This window comes from Myxocyprinus asiaticus, chromosome 27 (assembly GCF_019703515.2).
Source record: "Myxocyprinus asiaticus isolate MX2 ecotype Aquarium Trade chromosome 27, UBuf_Myxa_2, whole genome shotgun sequence".
In the NCBI taxonomy this organism is placed as follows: Eukaryota; Metazoa; Chordata; class Actinopteri; order Cypriniformes; family Catostomidae; genus Myxocyprinus; species Myxocyprinus asiaticus.
Genome location: NC_059370.1, coordinates 20,078,328 through 20,102,337, shown reverse-complemented (window position 1 = coordinate 20,102,337; position 24,010 = coordinate 20,078,328). Strand labels below are relative to the sequence as shown.

At 37.9% G+C, this 24,010-nt stretch overlaps 1 protein-coding gene across 1 annotated transcript; it reads right to left on the bottom strand.

Annotated features, from left to right (window-relative positions):
• Window positions 1–663: 663 nt before the first annotated feature.
• On the bottom strand, window positions 664–23,058 carry LOC127417801 (centromere protein I-like). The gene is made up of 20 exons (XM_051658051.1): window positions 22,812–23,058; window positions 21,491–21,628; window positions 20,476–20,594; window positions 20,224–20,331; window positions 19,037–19,085; window positions 18,887–18,933; window positions 18,658–18,747; window positions 17,978–18,109; window positions 17,456–17,581; window positions 13,941–14,061; window positions 12,616–12,710; window positions 12,257–12,374; window positions 11,368–11,432; window positions 11,008–11,117; window positions 6,260–6,395; window positions 4,750–4,874; window positions 3,964–4,012; window positions 2,304–2,522; window positions 1,690–1,731; window positions 664–1,534 (listed from the first exon to the last, which is right to left on the bottom strand). The coding sequence occupies exons 1-20, from the start codon at window positions 22,972–22,974 to the stop codon at window positions 1,391–1,393; spliced, it is 2,196 nt and encodes a 731-aa protein (XP_051514011.1). The 5' UTR covers window positions 22,975–23,058; the 3' UTR covers window positions 664–1,390.
• Window positions 23,059–24,010: the final 952 nt, after the last annotated feature.

The following is a 24,010-nucleotide window of genomic DNA, read 5'->3' as shown; positions in this document are numbered from 1 at the left end:
GCCTTTATTTATAATTTATATTTTAGGTAGTTGCACAGTAATGGAGGATTTAGAGAAAAGCGGTATATAAACCACATTAAAACCGGGTTGAGGTCTTTTAAAGAAATAGTTCATCCAAAAATGAAATATCTCTAATAGTTTCCTGACATTCATGCCATCCCAGATATGAATGACTTACTTTCTTCTGCAGAACACAAATGAAGATTTTTATAGGGATATTTCAGCTCTGTTGGTCCATACAATGCAAGTGAATGGTGACCAGAACTTTGAAACTCCAAAAAGCACATAAAGCCAGCATAAAAGTTATCCATGAGACTCCAGTTGTTAAATCAAGTCTTCAGAAGCGATATGATAGGTGAGAAACAGATCAATTGGATCACTTATGCTGCCTTTGTGCATCTTGGAGCGTCAAAGTTTTGGTCACCATTCACTTGCATTGTTGGATCTACAGAGCTGAGATGTTCTTCTAAATATCTTCATTTGTTTTCAGCAGAAGCAAGAAAGTCATACACATCTGGGATGGCATGAGGGTGAGTAAATGATGAGAGAATTTTCATTTGTGAGCAAACTATCCCTTTAAGCAAAATCAATCTTTTAAAATTGGCTAATTATGAATCAGTTAAGCATGTTATCCAAATGAGAAAATCACATCTCAATATTTAAAAGAAGAAAGATTTTGTACAGTCAGTCTTGTTTAAAAATGCATTGCTTTACGGTGAATAGATCTAATACAAAATACAACTATGCTATGCACACTTTGTGTCCAATGTCTACAAAGACTAGCAGGCATTCAATTAAAGCCCAAACAAGTTTAAAGTATTAAGTTTAATAGTTGCACAGATGGACCGAGAAATGGCAAATGCCTGCAAGTGACTGCTTTACATCGTGTGCTGGATTTGCGAACAAAGGATTTGTTTTAATATGAGACTAGTCAGAGATACACAGCTGCATTCGGTTGATAGGAATAAAAAGACTGTTAAGATACTTTGAGCAGTTTCAAATCAATCTAAATAATGAGAATTGTATTTTAGATGGCAATAAAACATTATAGATATGAAGAGACTCAAAGATTTTAACATAATTTTTTCTTTTTTTCCCCCCTGCAAGTATGAAAAATAGCAATGTTTTAGTTTAGTACAACAGTTTTCTGTGATAAAAAGCAAAAATAATCCATTTTTTACACAACACTAGACAAGACTTGAAAACAACTAAATGGCTTGTATGAGTAATAAATGCACATTAACAAAGTATATAATGAAGTATTTACAGTTATACTGGTGATTCCTTTCTGCCTTACTGAATACGATTAAAAATATGTACAAAGTCTTTTGAAAGAGAGAAATCGAAAGGCCTTTGTGTGGCCCCCTGACACCTGGACTTCAAGCCAGCATCAAGGCTGGCTTGTGGGCTGCCTGTCATCTTGACTACTGAAAGAGGAGCTGCCGTGGCCAGTGTTGGTCCGAATAAAGTTGTTAAGACCATCAAAGCCTTGATTAAAGAGGAACTCCATATACCAGTTCCAGTACTTTCCAGCCTGTAAACATGACAAATACAGTTACTGTGAGGAATACTGCAACAGGATTTGACTTAGAGTAATAACATGCCTTCATGTTGACCAGAAATAAAAAAGGCATGACAGGCAAGTGTCAGGGAACTTTTTAATAAAAAGGAGATGATGTATTTTAGTACCTTTATGGAACCAAGATCCACATCCTTCCTCTCTGGCCAACACTGATAAAGAGAACACATAAATATTAATCGTTTCCTCAGCTTAAATCAACACTGCTAGAACACTGTTGAATGTTGCAGACGGACCAAAAAAGGTAGTTGTATGAAGAAAACACCAGTCTCACACAGCTTCCGTGAATACTAAAATGGGATTCTGTATTAATGGATCCTCCATTGATGTGTATTTCCCCGCCCACCCCAGATCTATTGTCACTTTGTATAATTTGTCAACATTATGAACAATTTTGAACAGCACACTATATAGTAAATGTGAACTCATTTCAGCAAAGTAAAGTCAAACCCATGGGTGGGGTCAATGAGCATCAACAGGTTAAAAGATACATTAATACCACATTTATCTCCTTGTCCAATCCTAAAGTTATTAACCCAAGTGGAGGCTGCAGTCTCCCCAGTAGTGACACAAGACTTTACCCTTGCTATAAAAGAATCATCTAATTAGCTTGAACAGTTGAATCCAATTCCATTGCTCCAAATGAGATGACAGCCAAGCATCAGTGTACCACCATGAGATCTTGTGCTTTTAAATGTCACCAGTGTGTGAATGTGTCACTCACCTTCTGATTAAATTCAATGGCATAGCTGAAAAGCGCTGGGTGGTGGATGAGGTCGAAACGACACAAGGGCTCTGATACTTTGCTTAGAGCAATTAGATCCTTGTCAATCTCAATGTCTGAGCCAGGAATGCACCACAAGGAATTCCACAAGGAGTTCACCATGGCTTGAAGATTCCGGTTAAACTCTTTGTATGTGTTTCTGCTTATGTGAAATGTTTGCTGTAATAAAAGTGAAAATTAAGGAGGAATGAATTTCCAGGTTCAAGTCAAGATAATCCAGATCATATTAACTGAGACACTACATGGAATATTTATCATACCATAGGACCATTAAATGAATTAGAATGCATAAAGTCATAAAAAATTAAAAATAAATGGCGACCAGCTATGGGACCTAAGATATACACTTTCCATGGGTATGTTATGCATTAAGTACCCAAATTAAATTTTTGATTCAAATTTTAAAAATGTCAGCTCTGTTCGTCCTCACAACGCAAGTGAATGGAGACAAGAATTCAGGAGGTCCAAAAAGCAGTATAAAAGGTAATCCATAAGACTCCAGTGGTTAAATCCATATCTTCTGAAGTGATATGATAGGTGTAGGTGAGAAAACAGATCAATATTTAAGTCCTTTTAAACTGTAAATCTACACTTTCACATTCAGCCACCTACTGGTTGGGGCTGGTCAAAGGTGGAGATTGATAGTAAAAATGACTTAAATATTGATCTGTTTCTCACTCTCACCTATCATATCACTTCAGAAGATATGGATTTAACCACTGGAGTCTTATGGATTACTTTTATGGCTCCTTTGTCATTTTTGGACATGAGTTCTGGTCACCATTCACTTGCATTGTTTGGACCTACAGAGCGGAGATATTCTTCTAAAAATCTTCATTTGTGTTCTGCAGAAGAAAGTCATACACATCTAGGATGGCATGAGAGTGTGTAAATGATGAGAGAATTTTCATTTTGGGGCGAACTACTTCTGTGGTTATTACGTCATATATATTCAGGTCATGGGTCAAATGCCCATGTCCCCGGCTACGGCATGTCTGAAATCTATTCATACTACTCCCATGAATACCTAAAACAGTATACTGATTTACTGACCGAGAAGTGTGTCTTTCATCAAATACAGTACATATTGTGACAGTATGCAGTTTTGGACACAGGAGTTGTCTAATCTTAAATCCTTAAATAACACCTGTTGCCATTCAGAGGATCCAAGTTGAGTGATGGGATGAGACAAGAACCACTTTGTGAGTGAATCAGATTTTTAGCCCATATACAGTATTTTGCATGTCCTAAAAGTGAAATGCTGTGATCAAATGAGGAAATCGTTGCAGACAGCACTAATGGCATGACTGAAAGTCTACCATTTCATCCATTGCGATGTCAGTGCCATGCCCATGTTCTAAGGCCCACTGGGATTCTATCTAGAACGCTCCATTCTCGCCTTTCATCCTCAGCAGGAAAGGTGAGGATTACAGCAAAAGCCTCCAGGAGCTTCATTATAAATTCTTAGAGCACAGCTTGAAGGTCTTTCTAATTTACCCATTATGAGTAAATTATTCAGAAACAAAACCCTTGCACACACACACAGCTGGCTTTTCATACTTCAGCGTGTGCTCATTTTATGACACGGTCTCATCATTACCTCTCTCTGCTGCTCTTGTTTCTTAGCCAAGGTCAGATTCTTCCGATACCTGAGGAAACAACAGGTTTTTATTAATAAAGTTAACATATTATGCTAATATTATTTGATAAGAGAGGGAAGAATGAACTGCTATCTTTTTGTTTGAAATGAATTTATTTTCAACCTAATTTTCTAAGTGATGACCAGAGTCAATAAACGTAGACTCGTCCCTCAGTATGTACAAATGAACAAAACTGTTAACAAGAAATGCATTTGACCGTTCACATGTGCATGCATGCAAACACACATACGAACGTTCAAAAGCAGCCGTCAGTCAGTCAGATGGCACCCTGGTACTGAACGGAGTTGGTACTTATAATATTTTTATTATGTAAGTATTGACTTGGTACCAAAGAACCAGCAGCACTTCTGCCATCCCTTCTATTAAGACTTTACAGTGGCACAGTACAAAGGGTTGTGTGGCAAAGCAGATGAAAGCATCTTCATACTTCATATCACCTATTGCTTACAGGCATTATACCAAGGCAGTGTAATGCATCTGAAGGCTCAGGCTGTTCCCCTCAGAATAGCCAGCAGTACACAGGTGTCCCATTGCCATGGGAACTACTGAGGGCGATCAAGAGCAACTTACCCTCACCTGGCTCACTCACACAAAAGTACAGCAAACTGTTTCTTGAGATGCCCTACCTTAGCTTAGAACATCTGAAGCAGAAAATCCCCAGTATGGGGCATTAGACCGGAGTCATATAATGGCTAAATTAGCTTTTTATAGCTCACGTATCATACCTGTACATGATGTAGCCGAGCCGATCCAAACTGATAGAGTCTGTAGCAAAGAGAGCTGGGTAGAAAACACCAGCCGGAGGCATGATGATCAGAGGCAAGCTGTACTTCACAAACATGTCACACACCTTGACATGACAACACAGAGAAATGTCACTATTAGTACACCAAGACAAATGCAATCAGTGTTTGTTGTCTGTTAAAAGTAAGGACATAGGAGGAATCAAAATGCTCTTGCTAAAAAGTTTCATGTACTATTAAAACATACTGTTACTCTCAGAACTCAAAACTTTCTCCCCAGTCTACAAAGACCAAGCCAAAACGGCTTGTTCTGCAATCCTCAGGTTTCTGATTTTATAAACAGAAACCTGAGGATTAGGATAAGGATAGATACTTTTCATAAGTACTAAGAGTTCGAGATAGAAATAAGAGTATGATGTTTTTTTACACCATGCCAGCTTCAATGGCTATTTTCATGGGAAAATCCCAGTTAAAATAGGAGTAAAACAACTAAAAAAAACTATACATTTTTAAAATCTTTGTTAAAACCCTTTGAACTAAGAATAAAATTTAAATGTAATGTTTTTGGATACATGTAACACATGATGTGGGCATTCCTTAAAAGGCACGTCAAGAAAAAAAAAAAAAAATAGCCCATTTAGGCCACATCCACACTAATACATTTTCGTTTGAAAACGCATTGGTTTTGGCATGTTGTTTACGTCTCTCGTACACCAGAACAGCGTTTTCCTCCACCGAAAACGGAGCATTCCAAAAAAGCTCTCCATTATCGCATAGTAGTGATCGACTGATATGGGTTTAAATTATTTACAGACTTTTCTTTGATAGTGGTACAGATGTTTGGAATTGCGTGAAGGAGTGAACCTGCACTGCTTTCACAATGTACGGGAACCGCTCTGTGACGCTGACAAGGTCGGGACAGCCTTCTTTAAATGAGTCACGGATTGACCGTCACGCCACATTCGTGAGCCAGAGGAACACAGTTTTGATCCAGACTCATATAATACATGCTTTCCTGGAAGAAATATAAGCACTGCACAGGAATATGCGCTTCACAGGAAGAAATTGCTGGATTTGCGCATGTTTTGTGCCAATGCCAATAATTTGAAAATACCAAATATTGCCCAATTTATCGCCTTGGCGATATATCGGTAGACCACTATCGTGTAATTCAGACAACGATGAAGTTATGAGCTTTCAAATGAAAACAGACTAGTGTGGATGTGGCCTTAATTCTAGGGGCCAGAGAAAGGGTAGAAAATGATCATAAAAAGAGATTATAAGTGGACCTCAAGGAACAAGTTAAAATTAATAATAAAAAATAAAACAAATTATGCTTTGACCTCATTAAAACAAAACATACTAAATCTACTATGCAGAAAATGATTATCGACAGCACACACAAATCTCAGTGAAACTCAGGCTGGAACTTCAGCTGATGTCATTTTGCCAAGAACATCCCGTTAATTAAGTTAATCATAGCGGAGTGTACCGTCTCATAGAAGGCAAGTGTCTGGTTGAGGAGCAGAACATGGCAGTTCTCCAGACGAAGTCCCTCAGATGCCAGCATTCCCACAAAGCGCACCAGCTCCATGACTGAGTCCATGAACCCAGATAAGGTCATAGTCCTAAGAAGAGGCAAACAAATCTTTTTGCTCACATTTTTTGAAAGCTTACACAAAACAACATGTAAGAGAGTAGTTTTCCTTCTAGACTGTATTATATTAAAAAAGAAAAAAAAAAAAAATGAAAAAGAGAAAACAATAAATCAGCTTTAAATTACACCTCCTACACACCAGATGTGTCTTTGTGCTACACTTGGCACTCACACAATTCTTACAGCACTGAGACCCAAAGCGAAAAGGGAATAATGGGTGTATCGCATTGATGCATGGCACACCAGCAGAGTCAAATAGGGTTTTGCCCTTGTTCATAATTTCTCCTTCAGCTGTGCATCTCAGTAATGTAATAAAAAATAACCAAATCAGCAGCAAGGTGAAGCAATATACGGTAGGCAAAGGAAAAAACCCACAGCACTTCATTACACATCATTCGACAGAGCACTTTGCGGGTAAACGAGGTTCAGACGGAGCCCGACCACAGGAGAAGTTCATTGATCTCTTTTAAATACAAAATATTAAGAAACCCAGTGTGGTTAACCTCAGGCAAGGCTTTTAGAGTACAATCACTGAAGTGTGGTTGCTTTTCTTTCTGTAATATTTCTTCCAATCCTTGAGTTTTTGACAGTGATTCAAAACTCTTGAAGGACACACTGTAAAGTTTAAATCACATTAAAGACAACAGCATCTGCAACTCATTCTTCAACTTCTGTAAAGCAACGCATTTCCAAGAGAAACAGAATATCCAGCTGGAAATAATGTAGAATGGGCCTTGATTTTTATCCATCAGATTTTAGTAGGACCATAAAGTTTGAAAAAAAATAAAATAAAAATTATATATATTTTATTAATATAATAAAAAAAATTATAATTCTCACCCACATGTTGTTGGATATCAGTTCAGAGATGGAGACAAAAAAAAAAATAATCTTTTTTTTTTTTTTTTTAGAATAACAGGAATCATCCACAATGGGAGAAGGGACATTAAGACAAGTAAATACCAGTTAAATTAAACATTTTATTTCATGTTGTCTTTAAAGGGGTCATGACACGAGGAATAAAATTTTCCTGGACCTTTTGACATAAGTCATTGTACTATAAAAACATACTGTAAGTTTCAGAACTCAAAACTTCCTCCTCACTGCAAAAAGAGCATTTGCTGAAACCAAGCTGCCAAAATGACTCATTCTCTTCTTCCTTTACATTGTGATGTTACACTATGGTAGACATTTGCATCTGATAGACTTGCCACGGTATCACAATTTTCACACCGGTGCGGTGTTCGCGTTCAAACGGACTAACACCAGTATTACCGCTGGTTGGACGCTAGGTGGTACTATTGGACAATTTTTGTTAAGCAATAGCCAACACAATGCAAGGCAGCTTGATTTCAAACTTTTAACTTTATTATTTAACTAAAAATTCAAATGAAAGTGGAAAAAAAATTAAGTGCAATTAAAATGTGTTGTTCAACTTTTAGAAAGATGGCTTTTCAACAGTTGTGTAGGGCAACATCTCTTTGGCAACGAACCAATTTCATCCATGCATTCTCTCCATCATGGGCTACCAGTTGGGTATTTTGTTGTCTAGGCAAATACATCAATTATTGTGGGTTGTTGTGGGTTTAATGTTGGTGTTTTATTACCTTTCTTCCCAGGACCCAGTTTAGCTGCTTTGGAAGGATAATGACTTTGAATGTGTGTGAATAAATTTGTTTTGTTCCCTGCTACGTCTGGGCAATATGCAAGAAATATGTTCACAATATTTGTATTTAAAAAAAAAATAAAGTGTATATATTCTCATTGAAAAGAATACTATTCTTGCAAAAAATTTCCATAAGACTGAAACAAAGAGAACCCTTTACATACGCGTGTTCCACAAGACTGCACGCCTCCGAACAAACGGCATGTCAGACATGCACATAAACGGCTTTTCTGTCATCTGTTCTTAAAAATATAATGAAGTGTGTTTCTTCAAGCACATGTCTACAGGTGCTGGTCATATAATTAGAATATCATCAAAAAGTTGATTTATTTCACTAATTCCATTCAAAAAGTGAAACTTGTATATTATATTCATTCATTACACACAGACTGATATATTTCAAATGTTTATTTCTTTTAATTTTGATGATTATAACTGACAACTAAGGAAAATCCCAAATTCAGTATCTCAGAAAATTAGAATATTACTTAAGACCAATACAAAGAAAGGATTTTTAGAAATCTTGGCCAACTGAAAAATATGAACATGAAAAGTATGAGCATGTACAGCACTCAATACTTAGTTGGGGCTCCTTTTGCCTGAATTACTGCAGCAATGCGGCGTGGCATGGAGTCGATCAGTCTGTGGCACTGCTCAGGTGTTATGAGAGCCCCGGTTGCTCTGATAGTGGCCTTCAGCTCTTCTGCATTGTTGGGTCTGGCATATCGCATCTTCCTCTTCACAATACCCCATAGATTTTCTATGGGGTTAAGGTCAGGCGAGTTTGCTGGCCAATTAAGAACAGGGATACCATGGTCCTTAAACCAGATACTGGTTGCTTTGGCACTGTGTGCAGGTGCCAAGTCCTGTTGGAAAATGAAATCTGCATCTCCATAAAGTTGGTCAGCAGCAGGAAGCATGAAGTGCTCTAAAACTTCCTGGTATACGGCTGCGTTGACCTTGGACCTCAGAAAACACAGTGGACCAACACCAGCAGATGACATGGCACCCCAAACCATCACTGACTGTGGAAACTTTACACTGGACCTCAAGCAACGTGGATTGTGTGCCTCTCCTCTCTTCCTCCAGACTCTGGGACCCTGATTTCCAAAGGAAATGCAAAATTTACTTTCATCAGAGAACATAACTTTGGACCACTCAGCAGCAGTCCAGTCCTTTTTGTCTTTAGCCCAGGCGAGACGCTTCAGACGCTGTCTGTTGTTCAAGAGTGGCTTGACACAAGGAATGCGACAGCTGAAACCCATGTCTTGCATACGTCTGTGCGTAGTGGTTCTCCCCCACATTTTTGAATGGGTTTTGTTTCACAATCCTCTCCAGGGTGCGGTTATCCCTATTGCTTGTACACTTTTTTCTACCACATCTTTTCCTTCCCTTCGCCTCTCTATTAATGTGCTTGGACACAGAGCTCTGTAAACAGCCAGCCTCTTTTGCAATGACCTTTTGTGTCTTGCCCTCCTTGTGCAACGTGTCAATGGTCGTCTTTTGGACAACTGTCAAGTCAGCAGTCTTCCCCATGATTGTGTAGCGTACAGAACTAGACAGAGACCATTTAAAGGCCTTTGCAGGTGTTTTGAGTTAATTAGCTGATTAGAGTGTGGCACCAGGTGTCTTCAATATTGAACCTTTTCACAATATTCTAATTTTCTGAGATACTGAATTTGGGATTTTCCGTAGTTGTCAGTTATAATCATCAAAATTAAAAGAAATAAACATTTGAAATATATCAGTCTGTGTGTAATGAATGAATATAATATACAAGTTTCACTTTTTGAATGGAATTAGTGAAATAAATCAACTTTTTGATGATATTCTAATTATATGACCAGCACCTGTATGTGTATAACAGCATTTCTTGTGTCATTCTGATTCCAAGACGTCTTACAATTACCCACCATGCACATTATATTCACTACCTGCAATTAAACATCTTCTGTCAGTGTGCATACTTTGCTGCCTGTGTAATTTGATTTGTTGGTAAAAAGATCTGGATTTCAATGCATTATTTAGGTTCATTTATCATGGGTCACAAACTCTTCATTAGGCAACTATTCTTTATTTATGGTATTCTTTTCGTTAGGCTATTGTATTGATATTAGAAGTTCCGTTCATAATGTTTCCCCTTTTTACCCGGTATAAAATTTCACACCAGTGTTGTTCCTTCTAGAGAGTAAAACCAGTAACACCGTACACTGTGGCAACCCTAGCATCTGACCACCTCCACAACACCACATCAACACCTACTTCACCTTATCACTTCAGTAGCCCTGTCTAATAGCAGTAAGATGGCATTGAGAGAGCTGGTCAGTCTAGAGCAGAGAGCCAATCATAACAGTGGACAATTACTGTCGCCTTAAAGGAGTAGCAGCACCAAAACAGAGCGTCTCTGACAGAGTCAGAATGAGCATGGAAAAATGATATGTAGACAAATATTTAATGTTTTTTGTGCAAAAAACTTTACTAATATCATGTGAACGTCAAGTAACATTAAAATAAAAAAGGGCATGTCATGACCCCTTTAAAAGTTTTTTTTTTTATGTTGCGCTGACACCTAGTGATGTAGATGAAGAATCATGAAAAAGCAATACATTTTGCTTTGCCATTTCCATTGCTGAAATGCACTATTTGCCATCAACTATGATTAAATTATTCTACATGCGAACATGTCAGATAATGTGGGAAGTATTTGGTCGATCATGGGATCTCGAGTTTGAGGTGACTCTCTCCATGTAAAGTAAATACCATACCTTTTAATAGGCTACTCATATGAGTGGAGTCTTCATCTCATGTGAGCGTAGATGATTTTAAACATTTTAGTGAAGAACTATTTATTTGTGTAAAACTTTTTAAATGAGAGGAAAAATGACTGTGCACCTTTAAATGCTTTTGGGATACTTACATGGTGCTGTTGCTGTTGAGGCTGATGTCCAAGCCGCCCTCCACCGTGCTGACGGAATGCCATGTCAGCCACTTTACAAGCATGCTGTTCAGACACTCGATGGCACTACACTGTGAAAAGGACGATGCAGAATGGCACATTCATAAAAGGGCTAAAAGAAAATCAGAACCTTCTTTCAACTGCTGTAAGCGGAATCAAAACAGCACTCAAACAACATCAGAGGAAATATAAAGATGCCGTGGCCTCATGTGGAATGATTAATTCACTCATGTTGGAACTGTTTAAGCATTCGTTCACATAATCTGGCTCACACGCTAATGCTCAACTTGGGTCTGACACAAATGAAAAATGCATACAAACCTTGAAAAATACAGTGGAGGTAAAATAGAGCTGCTTCAGTGGCTCAAAAAGAAGCTTTTTCATGTCTGTACACAAAGGAAAGAAAAATGTTTGAAGAAATTCATTATAAGGCCATTTTTGTTCGCATTTTTATAAATATCTGAGGCAGTTTTGATGGCAATTTTACCCAGAACACCCATTTATAATTAATCCTGGTTTATGTTTTTTGTGTACAGGATAAATAACATGGCATTAACCAAATAAATGCACAGAAAAAAAAAAAAAGGCGATTGCTAATTGATAAGACATAAAAATCCTAGGGCTATCAATTGATTATTAATAGTTTTAATCAAATTATTTACATGATATGCATTACACAAAGTGCAGTTTTAACAAAAGAGAAAAGACCTGACTCAAAGAATGATTTACTGACAAACTGAACATCACTATGGCTTAAGAGCAAGTTGTACTCTACACAAAAGCAATATCTAGCTCATGAAATACTATACACAGAAAAACTAGAAAAAAATATGTACCATTTACAACAGAAATTTCCATGACTTAAGATTTTATTCATTTCCATGATATTTCAAGCCTGTAAAACACAATTATAAAATTTCCATAATTTTTCCATGACCATGTGAACCCTGAAAGTGCATTTAGAAGTCAATATGATGAAATACTTTCATTTGAATGCAATTTTTAATTGCTATTTTTATATACTTAATTAACGTGTTAAATTGACAGCCCTAATAAAACAATCATTAAAGGGAAAAAAATTATTGTGCTATTGTATTGCTAACAGCAACTGCTTCCAACCAGCATCTGTAAAAAGTTACATGGGAAAATTGCTCTGCTCTCATATTACTCAGAGGCCACAACCGAGGACACTTCTTATAAAGACACTCACAGAAGCTGGGCATCAACGGGATGTCACTGAGAAGATCCAGGATCTGTGGCCGGAGCAGACAGCCATCCCACACACTCAAGAACTTATAAAGGAAACTCTCTGTGCTGGAGAATCCCTCCTGAGAACAACACAGACACAAATCCTGTCAATATGTCAACTGGATGATTTCACAAGAAGGCTGAACAGTGGCAATTTTTCAGAAGCACGCAAGAGGAATGAAGCAAGGACTTGATAGATGCGCTGTGCTAGGGTTCATAGAATAAACTGCCAAATGTTTCTTATATTGAAGATCCAACCCTTGAGGCTACCAATGCTAATTTCCTACTGGGTAATATTTGTCTTCTATTTGTTTGTCTTACCTGCAGGAACTTCTGTGAAGAGAGGATGGTGCTCAGGAAGCGACAGGCTTCGGAAGTGTTGTCAGAGCTCCCATCCACAGGACAAAGTAAAAACTCTGCCCACAACACAGGAGAAAAAAAAAAAAAAAATACGGTGAAAAACAGCTACTGCAGGTTGAGAGGGGAACATACAGGCTGTTTGATAAAATTCAGTATTACGGTATGCAGGGTTCCCACACTTTGACCAAATCATTTCTGTGACATTTCAATGCCCTTATCAGTCCGTTTGTGATTACTAGATAAGGGTATTTAAATATAACTTTGATTCAGATCCTTTAGCTAATGAATCAGTCAGACCAATTTGTGAACCAGATTCACAGAAAAGAACCAACTCAAGGGAATGACTTGGTGAGCTAAATGGCTTTAGCTTTCGAGTATGTTTTACTCTACAAAAGAGCGATGTCTAGCCAACTGAATATTTACAACAAAGCATAACTAAAGACAATTATATTTTCAATGCATGTTTTAAAAATGTATGTGTATTCCAAGACATTAAGGAATATTCTGGGTTCAATACAAGTTAAGCTCAATAGACAGCATTTGTGGCATAATATTGATTACCACAAAAATGTTTTTTGACTCATCCCTCCTTTTCTTAAATTTATTTTTTAAAAAATTAAACAAAAATTCTGTTACAGTGAGGCACTTAAAATGGAAGTGAATGGGGCCAATTTTTGAACGTTAAAATACACACCGTTTCAAAAGTATAGACACAAGACATAAAGGACATGCGTGTAAAAATTATTTTAGTGTGATAAAATCACTTACTAACCTTTTCTGTGTAAAGTTATAGCCAATTTTACAGCTTCATTGTCATGACGATGTAATGTCAACATGTCTTAAAACTCTAAATTCACTGTAAAAATTACGATTTAAGCAACTTTACAGGTCAAATTATACATGCGTTTTAACAGATTTAATGTAAGTGCTTTTATAAAGTTATAAGCTTAACATTGTGTTTACACCCTCCAAAAATGTTCCACATTCTCTTTATTGTAAGTGACTCACTGTTACCTCATGTTTGCTTTTTTTTTTTTTTTTTTAAAGAAAAGGAGGGATGTCGAAATAAATTTTTTTGGTAATCAAAATTATGCCACAAATGCTGACAACTCAGCTTAACTTGTATTGAACCCGAAACATTCCTTTAAGATTTTATTAATTTCCATGCCTTTTGTAGGGCTTAAATTCTTTTTTTAAAAAACACACAATTTTAGAATTCCAGGATATTTCCACATTTTAAACCAAACCCTAACCCATCACCATTGAATACTGTACGGTATATGTACCCTCTTGCAATGAGTGTCCAAGCCAAAAGTTAAGGCGTAGGAAGGCAGACTCATCCTGTACACAGTCCAGGTATTGCAGAGCCAGAGCTGATCCCAGCAGAGAACCCATCTGGGCAGGCAACTAAAAAAGGAGTTACGACCTCAGCGTTAAGCAACGAAATGCAATGCAACTCCCATTTACGCAGAATTCAAGAACTTTATCATAACCATGAGCTGTCAAAACAACTGGAGGTAAATAAACCAATTCAGTCCTACTTGTGTTGCCCTTTAAAACCTGTGCTGAAATTGACAGCTCAAAAACACACAATTCCACCATTCTCTCTATTGATCAAACTCTTTGCAACACTGTACTTTGTCACTTTATAGACATCTGCTTCTCAATATGGGATTTTTGCAAATAATAAATAATTATGGCAGACTGACAACGAACATGGCTGATTCATTCTGTTATTAACGAGCATGTATCATTCATCTGAGAAACAACTGGTTCTAATGATGGGGGTGCCACAGCAGGAAAGAATCAATGATCCTTCCCCATGGCCACGACTGATTTATTTTTTACACATGGCTGACTCCATTGCTTAGTGCATACTCTATCCTTGCCTTTTGCAGGACCTAAAATAACCCTAAAAATGGCACAGGAACATATTGATGTGAATAGTCACTGTGCAAACTAGATGGCAACTTTTGTGTAGCATAAATGTTTGCACACCTTTAAAAGAGATTTACTAAGATTTAAATCAGATCAGTGAAAGTGTCAAAGAAACATTCTTTGAGAGGGGCTCATTGATATTGTAAACATTTTATGAGTGCTGCAGCATACTGTCTAGTACTTACAGGGATGAATGTGTTGATAAATATTAAACCGCTTTGACATTAGGAAAAAAAAGAATCTGTTAATTAAAATACTTATCTATTTACATCAGTGAAATGTTTAGTTGCTTTGAAAGAATGATTATACAAATTTTATCAAACACCATAATGATGTGGTGCACTTCACATTATGCTCATTGATCTTGTGAAGGCTTAGCTCCACAAAGTGGCCAAAACAGAGAAGTGCAAATCATGCCCGTTTCCACATCCAGTCAGTTTAAAATGATGAATCAGCTGTGATGGAACATAGATCGGCATATCAAAATTAGGGACCTGCGGCTTCAATTTCAAATCTGTCAGAAATGGCCATCTAGACAATTTTTTTTATATTATCTTTTTAGCAGATAAATAACTTTACAGTCTTTCCCTTTCAACAAAACTGACCAAAAACCTCCTTGACCATGACTCACCTTGGCTTGCACATGGGTGTTTACAAATTTACAGTGCTTTATAATTTATAATTTTTTTTTATAATTATATGCTGTGAAAGTGTGTAATTTCTTGTGTATTTTTCATACTAAATTGTTTTAGATCTTCAAACGAGATATAAAACAGAGGCAACATGAGTAAACACAAAATCCAGTTTTCAAATACTCTATGTATTTTTATTGAAGTAAAAAAAAAAAAAAGTTATCAAACACCTATACCACCCATGTGAAAAACGAACTGCCCCCTTAAACTTAATAGCTGGCTGTGCCACTTTTAGCAGCAATAACGCTTCCGATAACTGGAGATCAGTCTTTCACAACGCTGTGGTGGAATTTTGGCCCACTCTTCTTTGCAGAACTGCTTTAGTTCAGCCATATTGGAGGGTTTTCCAGCATGAACTGCCCGTTTAAGGTCCTGCCACAGCATCTCACTCGAATTCAAGTCAGGACTTTGACTAGACCACTCCAAAACTTTAATTCTGCTTCTTCTGAGCCATTCAGAGGTGGACTTACTCCTATGCTTTGGATCATTGTCTTGCTGCATAATCCAGTTGCGCTTGAGCTTCAACTCGCAGACTGATGACCGGACGTTCTCCTTTAGGATTTTCTGGTAGAGAAGAATTCATGTTTCCCTCAATTATTGCAAGTCGCCCTGGCCCTGAAATAGCAAAGCATCCCTGCACCATCACACTACTACCACCACCATGATCGACCATAGGTATGATGTTCTTTTTGTGGAATTCTGCATTTGATTTGCACCAGATGTAACAGGACACCTGTCTTCCAAACAGTTCCACTTTCGACTCATCAGTCCACAGAACATTCTCCCAAAAGGCTTGAGGATCATCAAGGTGTGTTTTGGCAAAATTCAAATGACCCTTAATGTTCTTCTGGGTTAGCAGTGGTTTTCGCCTCGCCACTCTTCCATGGATGGCATTTTTGGCCAGTGTCTTTCTGATAGTGGAGTTATGAACACCGACCTTTATTGATGCGAGAGAGGCCTACAGTTCCTTGGATGTTGTCCTTGGCTTTTTTGTGACTTCCTGGATGAGTCGTCACTGTGCTCTTGGAGGAATTTTGGAAGGTTGGCCACTTCTGGGAAAGTTCAAGTTTTCTCCATTTGGAGATAACGGCTCTCATTGTGGTTTGGAGTCCCAGAGCCATTGAAATAGCTTTGTAACCCATCCCAGACTGATGTATTCCAATCACCTTTTTCCTCATCATTTCTGGGATTTCTTTCAACCTTGGCATAGTGTGCTACTGGGTGAGACCTTTTAGCCAGTTTCATGCTGCTGAAAAAGTTATATTTAGGTGTTGATTTGACTGAACAGGGCTGGCAGTAATCAGGCCTGGGTGTGTCTAGTCCAGCTGAACCCCATTATGAATGCAGTTTCATAGATTTGGGGATTTAGCAACTAAGGGGGCAAATGCTCTTTCACACAGGCCCAGTTTGTACTGGATAATTTTTTTGCTTCATTAAACAACATTATCGTTTAAAACCTGTGTTTTGTGTTTACTCAGATTGCCTTTGTTTTATTTTAGATTTTGTTTGAATTTAAGATAAGATAGGTGAGGGTGAGAAAAACATAAATATTAAATTTTTTTTTTTACTATAAATCTCAAACTTTGACCAGCACCAACCAAAAGTGTAGAATTTCAGTTATCAAGGACTACTTATATTGAATACAGATCGGTTTCTCACCCACACCTATTCATATCGCTTCAGAAAATACAGATCTATCCACTGGAGTCATATGGATTACTTTTATGCTCCTTTATGTCCTTTTAGGACCTTCTGATTTCTGGTCACCATTCACTTGCATTGTTTGGACCTACAGAACTGAGATATTCTTCTAAAAATCTTAATTTGTGTTCTGCAAAAGTAAGAAAGTCATTCACATCTGGGATGCCATGAGGGTGAGTAAATGAGAGAATTTTCATTTTTGGGTGAACTACATTTACCTGTCATACAACAAATTCATCAACACAGGAAAAAAAAAAAAGCATTTCAATGGGTTTTAAAGAAACAAAGCTTGGAGCCAGGCCATAAATGATGAGCCATGGTGCTCATGTGGGTGACAATTTTGAACCCAGCCTGCAACATTTGGGCAGATTTTATCTGACTTCAAAGTCCAGCGCAACACTGAACCCAAGTTCTTACTTCGGCTCTACCGAGAACAGTGTTGTGAGGGTGAAAGATGTTGTGTGAATTACCTCTATATTGTGAATGTTCTCAAGTAACTGTTTAACAGAATGGAGCTCCTGCAGGCCAAAAACTTTCCTGTTGGAATTGTTGTCAAACGCTGAACTCAGAGGAGGTATTTCCAGGTGATGCAGTTTCTAAGGACATCACAGATTGTGAATAAACACCAATGTATTAGATTAGGGTTACTGATTAAAGAATGTAAAGGGTTTCAACACTGTTTGACCAATTAATTTCCATTGCTTTTAAAGCAGTTCATTATTACTGGAATAGGATTTTAATAAATCATTTGCACTCACAATGAGCAATTTCTAGCTGATATTTAATATTTATAGCAAGAAAAAAATCATTCTCTAAAGAAATTTCGATGACTCACAATTTTAATATTCAGAGATTTTCTAGGTTTTCAATGATTGTTCTACTACATTTAATTTGTTATGGTCACCCATCCCTGTGATTTAGGCCATACTATTATTATGGAGAGGTCAATTTTCTGTGAAGCTCTTTACAGTATTACAATGATGGCATCATACTCGTTTTCTGGATGATGCTTTCTCTTTCACACCCAAACTCAGGCTCTGGTCAACCATCACGGCACCCTTGTTTCTCCTCTGTACAGCACTAAGAGCCACTTTCCAGGTGGAGTTGTGATTCTTGAAGCCAGTCTGAAAAAAGAAAAGAAAATAGCAGTCTGTAAAAAACACAAAGATCCTGAAAGACCGGTGGGCCTAGGTAGCTCAGCAAGTATTGACACTGACTACCACCCCCCGGAGTCACGAGTTAGAATCCAGGGCATGCTGAGAGACTCCAGCAAGGTCTCCTAAGCAACCAAATTGGCCCAGTTGCTAGGGAGGATAGAGTCACATGGGGTAACCTCCTCATGGTCGCTATAATGTGTGGTTCTCGCTCTCGGTGGGGCGCGTGGTGAATTGTGTGTGGATGCTGCAGAGAATAGCATGGGCCTCCACACGTGCTACGTCTCCGCGGTAATGCGCTCAAGCCACTTGATAAATGCGCGGATTGACGGTCTCGGCCACGGAGGCAACTGAGATTTGTCCTCTGCCACCCGGATTGAGGCGAGTCACTACGCCACCACAAGGACTTAGAACGCATTGGGAATTGGACAAATTGGGGAGAAAATAAAAAAAAAGATCCTGAAAGACCTGGCAGTGAACAGTATTCTGTTGGTGAAAACAGTGGCAAATACACTTACCCTCACTCTCGATGGAAGAGAGAGTGTCACTAAGTCTGGGTGGAATACTTTGTAAAGTGCTAGAAGTTGAGTGAGGAAAGGTTGTCTGCCCTAATAAATGACAGAGAGAGAACAAGAGAGAATCCATATCACGAATTCAAAACTGTCACAGTCCTTTAAATGTAAAATGTACATAGTTTAGCACATTTTCTGAATCTGTATCCAGTACATTATACAGTATAACATTTACCATTTTGGCCTGCATATCCAGTAATTTCCTCACTCTGTATGGGTGGACTGTCAAGGACCATAATAAAACAAATTATGTGCCGTTTGCATATAGATGTAATATGACTATTCACATGAACACACAATTAAAGGCACTTAATCAGGAACTCACCATGCTCTCTCATGGTTAAAAGGTACAACAAGTGGCAGATAAAAGGGCACTGAAAGGAAAAATGTGCTTATTAAAATCAACACTAAGGAACTTAAATTGTAATATAAAATACATGTAGGTTAATGGATTAAAAGGTGAAGTGTGTAATTTCTTTGCCTCTAGCAGCACCAAATATATGATTGTTTTCAAACATGCTTCCAGAACACTTTGTCTGCCATTGATTGGCTGGTTGGGATGCTCAACAAAGAGAGCAAAGTTTTGATAGTGCCATACTTTTGGCGGAAATTAACCTACCAATCGACTGCTTATAGTTGACTCTGCATATTAAAGGGACGGCTCACCCAAAAATGAAAATTCTCTCATCATTTACTCCCCTTATGCCATCCCAGGTGTGTATGATATACTTTCTACTGCTGAACAACACAAACAAAAATGTATCTCAGTTCTGCTGGCCTTCACAATGCAAGTGAATGGTGGCCAGAACTTTGAAGATCCAAAAAGCTCATAAAAGCAGTATAAAAGCAATCCATATGACTCCAGTGGTTTAATCCATGTCTTCTGAAGTGATCCAATCGGTTCTGGGTAAGAACGGACAAAAAACTTCTCCATTTTTAACTATTAATCTTGACATCAGCAGTTTCTTTGCGATCATGATTTCAAGCTCAATTATACTTCTTAGCGCCATTTACCACTCTGAGCATGCATCAAGCACTAGGAAGTGTAATCGAGCTTGAAATCATGATCGACAAGGAGACTGAAGTGTCAAGGTGTACAGTGATAAAGGAGTTACATTTTGGTCTCTTCTAACTCCCGAAACTGATTAGATCGCTTCAGACATGGATTAAACCACTGGAGTCATATGGATTATTTTTCTGCTGCCTTTATGTGCTTTTGAAGCTTCAAAGTTCTGGTCACCATTCACTTGCATTGTATGAACCTACAGAACTGAGATATTCTTCTAAAAATCTTTGTGTTCAGCAAAAGAAAGAAAGTCATACACATCTGGAATGGCATGAAGGTGAGTAAATTAGAGAATTTTCATTTTTGGGGGATCTATCTCTTTAAGCTGGCACATGTGTTAACAGAAAAAATACACACTTCAACTTTAAAGCATAAACAATATATTCTTTAAAGTAAGCTTTGGCACATGTGATAACACTGGGAAAACAATCATAAAAAGAACTAACCAGATTTTCTTCAGTCACAAAGCTGAAAATAAAGCCATAAATGGATCTCAAATTGTCTTTGCAATCAATCAGGTCAAAAACAGTGAGTACCCAGCGGACAAAGAGAACCTTAAAAGAAAAAGTAATTAAGAGACTTAACTGAATGTTGAATTTTGAGCATTCAATTTTAATGTGCGGTAGGTAATACATGGCTAAATAACAACCTTTTCATCAACAACCAGATACAAAAAAAAAAAAAAAAACAGCTCTTACCTGTGCATTCATTGGCATTTTCCCTACACACAGCCATGACACCCCTCTCACAATAGCCTCCTGTGGCACCGATGTGGCAGGTATGAGAAATTTAAGCACTCGGGTACAGTTTGCAGTACCTGTTTGATCAATTTAAGCAAGATCAATGTGATGAACTACTAAAGCAGACTCCTACACAGGGCATTCAGCAGAATGAGACTGAAGGTGCTTTCACACTTGGTTCGATTGCTTGGACCGAACCAGATTTTGTTTTCTCCCCATCCCCCTGCCCCCGCTGGTCTCTGTCACATCGTATTTTTTGGGGCTGAACCACGGTCCAATTGCATCATCAATGGGAGTACAAGCAGCAGCTGTTTACCACTGTAACTAGGTAACAACTCAAGAAGGCATCAGCTTCACTGTGTTATTAAAGTATTAATCTCTTTGGGTTTTACCACCAAAACTTTACATGCACAGAATGACACTTGTAGTTGTCTGCCACGGATGCATTGAACGTGCAACGATGTGAAGAACATTAGCGTTTGTCTGCCGTGAGCCCGCGGATGCATTGCAAGAGATGTGAAGAATGTGAGCTGCTCTCTGATGGAGATTTATTGGGACACAAGCAGGTATGAGAAATGCATTATACCATAATAATCACAATCAGGAGCCTGGAAAGGCACAAATTATGCGTCATCACAATCGGTTCACTTCTGCGATTTGGCACTGTTGCGTTCATATCAGCGGCGAACCGTACCGGAGTTCACATGAACCATACCACAGACCACCTTTTCAAGCGGTCTCGGGTGCGGTTCTTGGGAGCACACACGATTTTGGAAAACATCACCAAAACGAACCGAACTTTGACGTCATTCAAACTCGGGTGCCCACCAAAAGTGCTAGTGTGAAAGCACCCTGAACAACATCTGAAATGTTCAATCATGATCTCACTAACATAATGTTTCTGATCACTAATTTTGCTTGTTGCAAAAAAAAAAAAAAAAAAAAAAAAAAAAAGTAATCTGTTTGATTTTACCTGCATTGAGGCTTAAAGCCATGTCCAGAAGCATTGTGATAACCTCTGGATGCAGACCGTGACTGAGGGCCACTGTCTCCACAACCACCATGTTCCTCTCCAGTTCATCATTCCCTCGGACAACTGTGCCAGCTTCCACTGTTACATACAAAAGCACAAGTCTCAAAGAGCCTCAAAAAGACATGTCTAAACCTTATGAAGACACCGTCTTTGCTTAGATAAACAAGATATATACGAGTTTGAATTAGTCTAGATGGGCAGATGCCCTACCAGCACAAACAAATACATACATTTTCAAAAGAATAGTCTACCGAAAAACTTCCTCACCCTCATGCCATCTCAGATGCGTAAGACTGTCTTTCGTCTGCTTGACACAAACGAAGAATAAAAAAAATACAAAAATCTCAGCTCAGTAGGTCCACACATTGCAAGTGAATGGTGACAAGAACTTTGAAGCTCTAAAAATCACAAGAAGTCAGCATAAAAGTGATCAGTTTGACTCCAGTGGTTAAATCCATATCTTCTGAAGTGATATGATAGGTGTGGGTGAGAAACAGATCAACATTTAAGTCATTTTTTAATATAAATTTCCACTTTCATGTTCTCTGGCGATTCACATTCTTCATGCATTTATAATTCATTATATTACTTTTCTGCTGCCTTTATGTGCTTTTTGGAGCTTCAAAGTTCTGGTCACCATTCACTTCCATTGTATGGACCTACAGAGCTAAGATATCCTTCGAAAAATCTTAATTTGTGTTCTGCAGAAGAAATAAAGGAATACACATCTTGGATGGCATGAGGGTGAATAAATGATGAGATAATTTTCATTTTAGTGTAAACTATCCCTTTACATCAAACTGTACTGATGAAGCTGGATGCAGAAAAGATGAAGTGCCCAATTAATATTAGACATGCTTTAGCAAAACATTAAAAGATTACATAAGATTTAGATCCTACTGCTAACCATGTAACATGGAATTTTAGATACCTTTCCCATGTTAAATGCCTTGACACAAAAATATGGTAAGCGTTCTGTATCGTGACTATATCAAAGTACAGAAAATATACAAGAAAGTATATCAAAGTATTATCAACTTATTCCATCACTGTGCCTTTGTACTTTTGTGCAAGGGACAACAGTTTAAAATTGTTGCTTTCTTAAAGAAAATTATTTAAAGCATAATTATTGTTTATATTACCACAACCAATTCCTGCCTCATAGACCTGCGTAATTTTGCCCACTGTAAACATAGCAAAACTGTTTGTTGTTGTTGTTGTTGTTGTTGTTGTTATCTTACGGATCACCTGCAGAACTTACCCTGAGAAAGATATTTCACCGCGAGCCTAAAAGGATCCGCCTCGCCTTTCCTTTTTTCTTTTTCCGCCAAACGCAAACTCTTGTTGTTCGCTGAGGAGACGGATGAGTCTATTTCTTCGGACGAATCAGAGCCTAACCCCGTCAGGTTACATAAACCGGCCATTATCGTCGCTACATAATATTATTTGTTTGTCTCTCGCGTGTTGTCTCGGTCGCCGCAGAAGCCCATTCAAACCAAAAGCCAAATCTCCCGCGACCGTTTAGACATGCGCACTGGATCACTTCCGGTACTGAAGTGATCCAATTCAGTTACATTAATTATTAGAGAATGGAACAATATACATTTATAATTATTTTTTTTTATTTTATCTTAATTTCACTTTCTTCCTGATTTTTAATAATTGTATGTACATTGTTTAAAAATAAATAATAATAAAAAAAAACATATATGGCTAACATGGCTACTGTTGCTTGCTAATAACGGTTATTCCTCCAAGGGGCGATCAGTGGCTCAGAGAGTCGAGTCTCCGATTGAGCCTCGTTCAAATAGCAACATTTTTGCTGCTCCAGGATACGTTTTTCCACTAAAACGTGTTATCATTTCACTTAATTTAATACACTGATTGGAGCCTTGCATATAACTAAAACTCTGCCGCAACTTTCTATGTGAAATGACTCAATATAACGCCTGCGAATGGGAATGGTAAAGCGGGTGGGTTAGAAATGAGCATGACACATCAGGTGAACTCAGCTGTACTGAGTTGTATTTAAGTTGTACAATGTCCAATAATAATTTAAAAGTAATTGTTAGAGACCCTAGTGTCATAGTGGCAGGCTGAAATGACTAGTCACTGTCTATGCCGATTAAGGGATAAAGCGTTAAAAAAAAAAATACTTTATAAAAGACTGCTGCGGGTGGATTTCCAGTTGCATTTTAGGAACGAATCCTTAAAATAAATAGATTCAAATGAGTATACAGTTGGCTGTATAAATGTTCCTGGTTAGACAAGAAAATACCCTGAGCTCCTTATGTTTGTTCTATTGCCGGTATTTAAACATTAATCAAGAATATCTCAGCTCTCTTGGTCCATTAAAGGCAAGTGAATGGTGACCAGAATTTTGAAGCTCCAGAAAGCACATAAAAGCAGCATAAAAGTATTCCATAAGACTCCAGTGACTTTAACTGAGTTTGAAGGTAG

Coding starts and splice junctions, on each gene's coding strand:
- LOC127417801 (XM_051658051.1), bottom strand. CDS start 22,974: ATGGCCGGTTTATGTAACCTGACGGGGTTAGGCTCTGATTCGTCCGAA. Junction 12,711..13,940: donor TGGACACTCATTGCAAGAGG/GTACATATACCG, acceptor TGTTGTGGGCAG/AGTTTTTACTTTGTCCTGTG. Junction 1,732..2,303: donor CCATTGAATTTAATCAGAAG/GTGAGTGACACA, acceptor TCTCTTTATCAG/TGTTGGCCAGAGAGGAAGGA.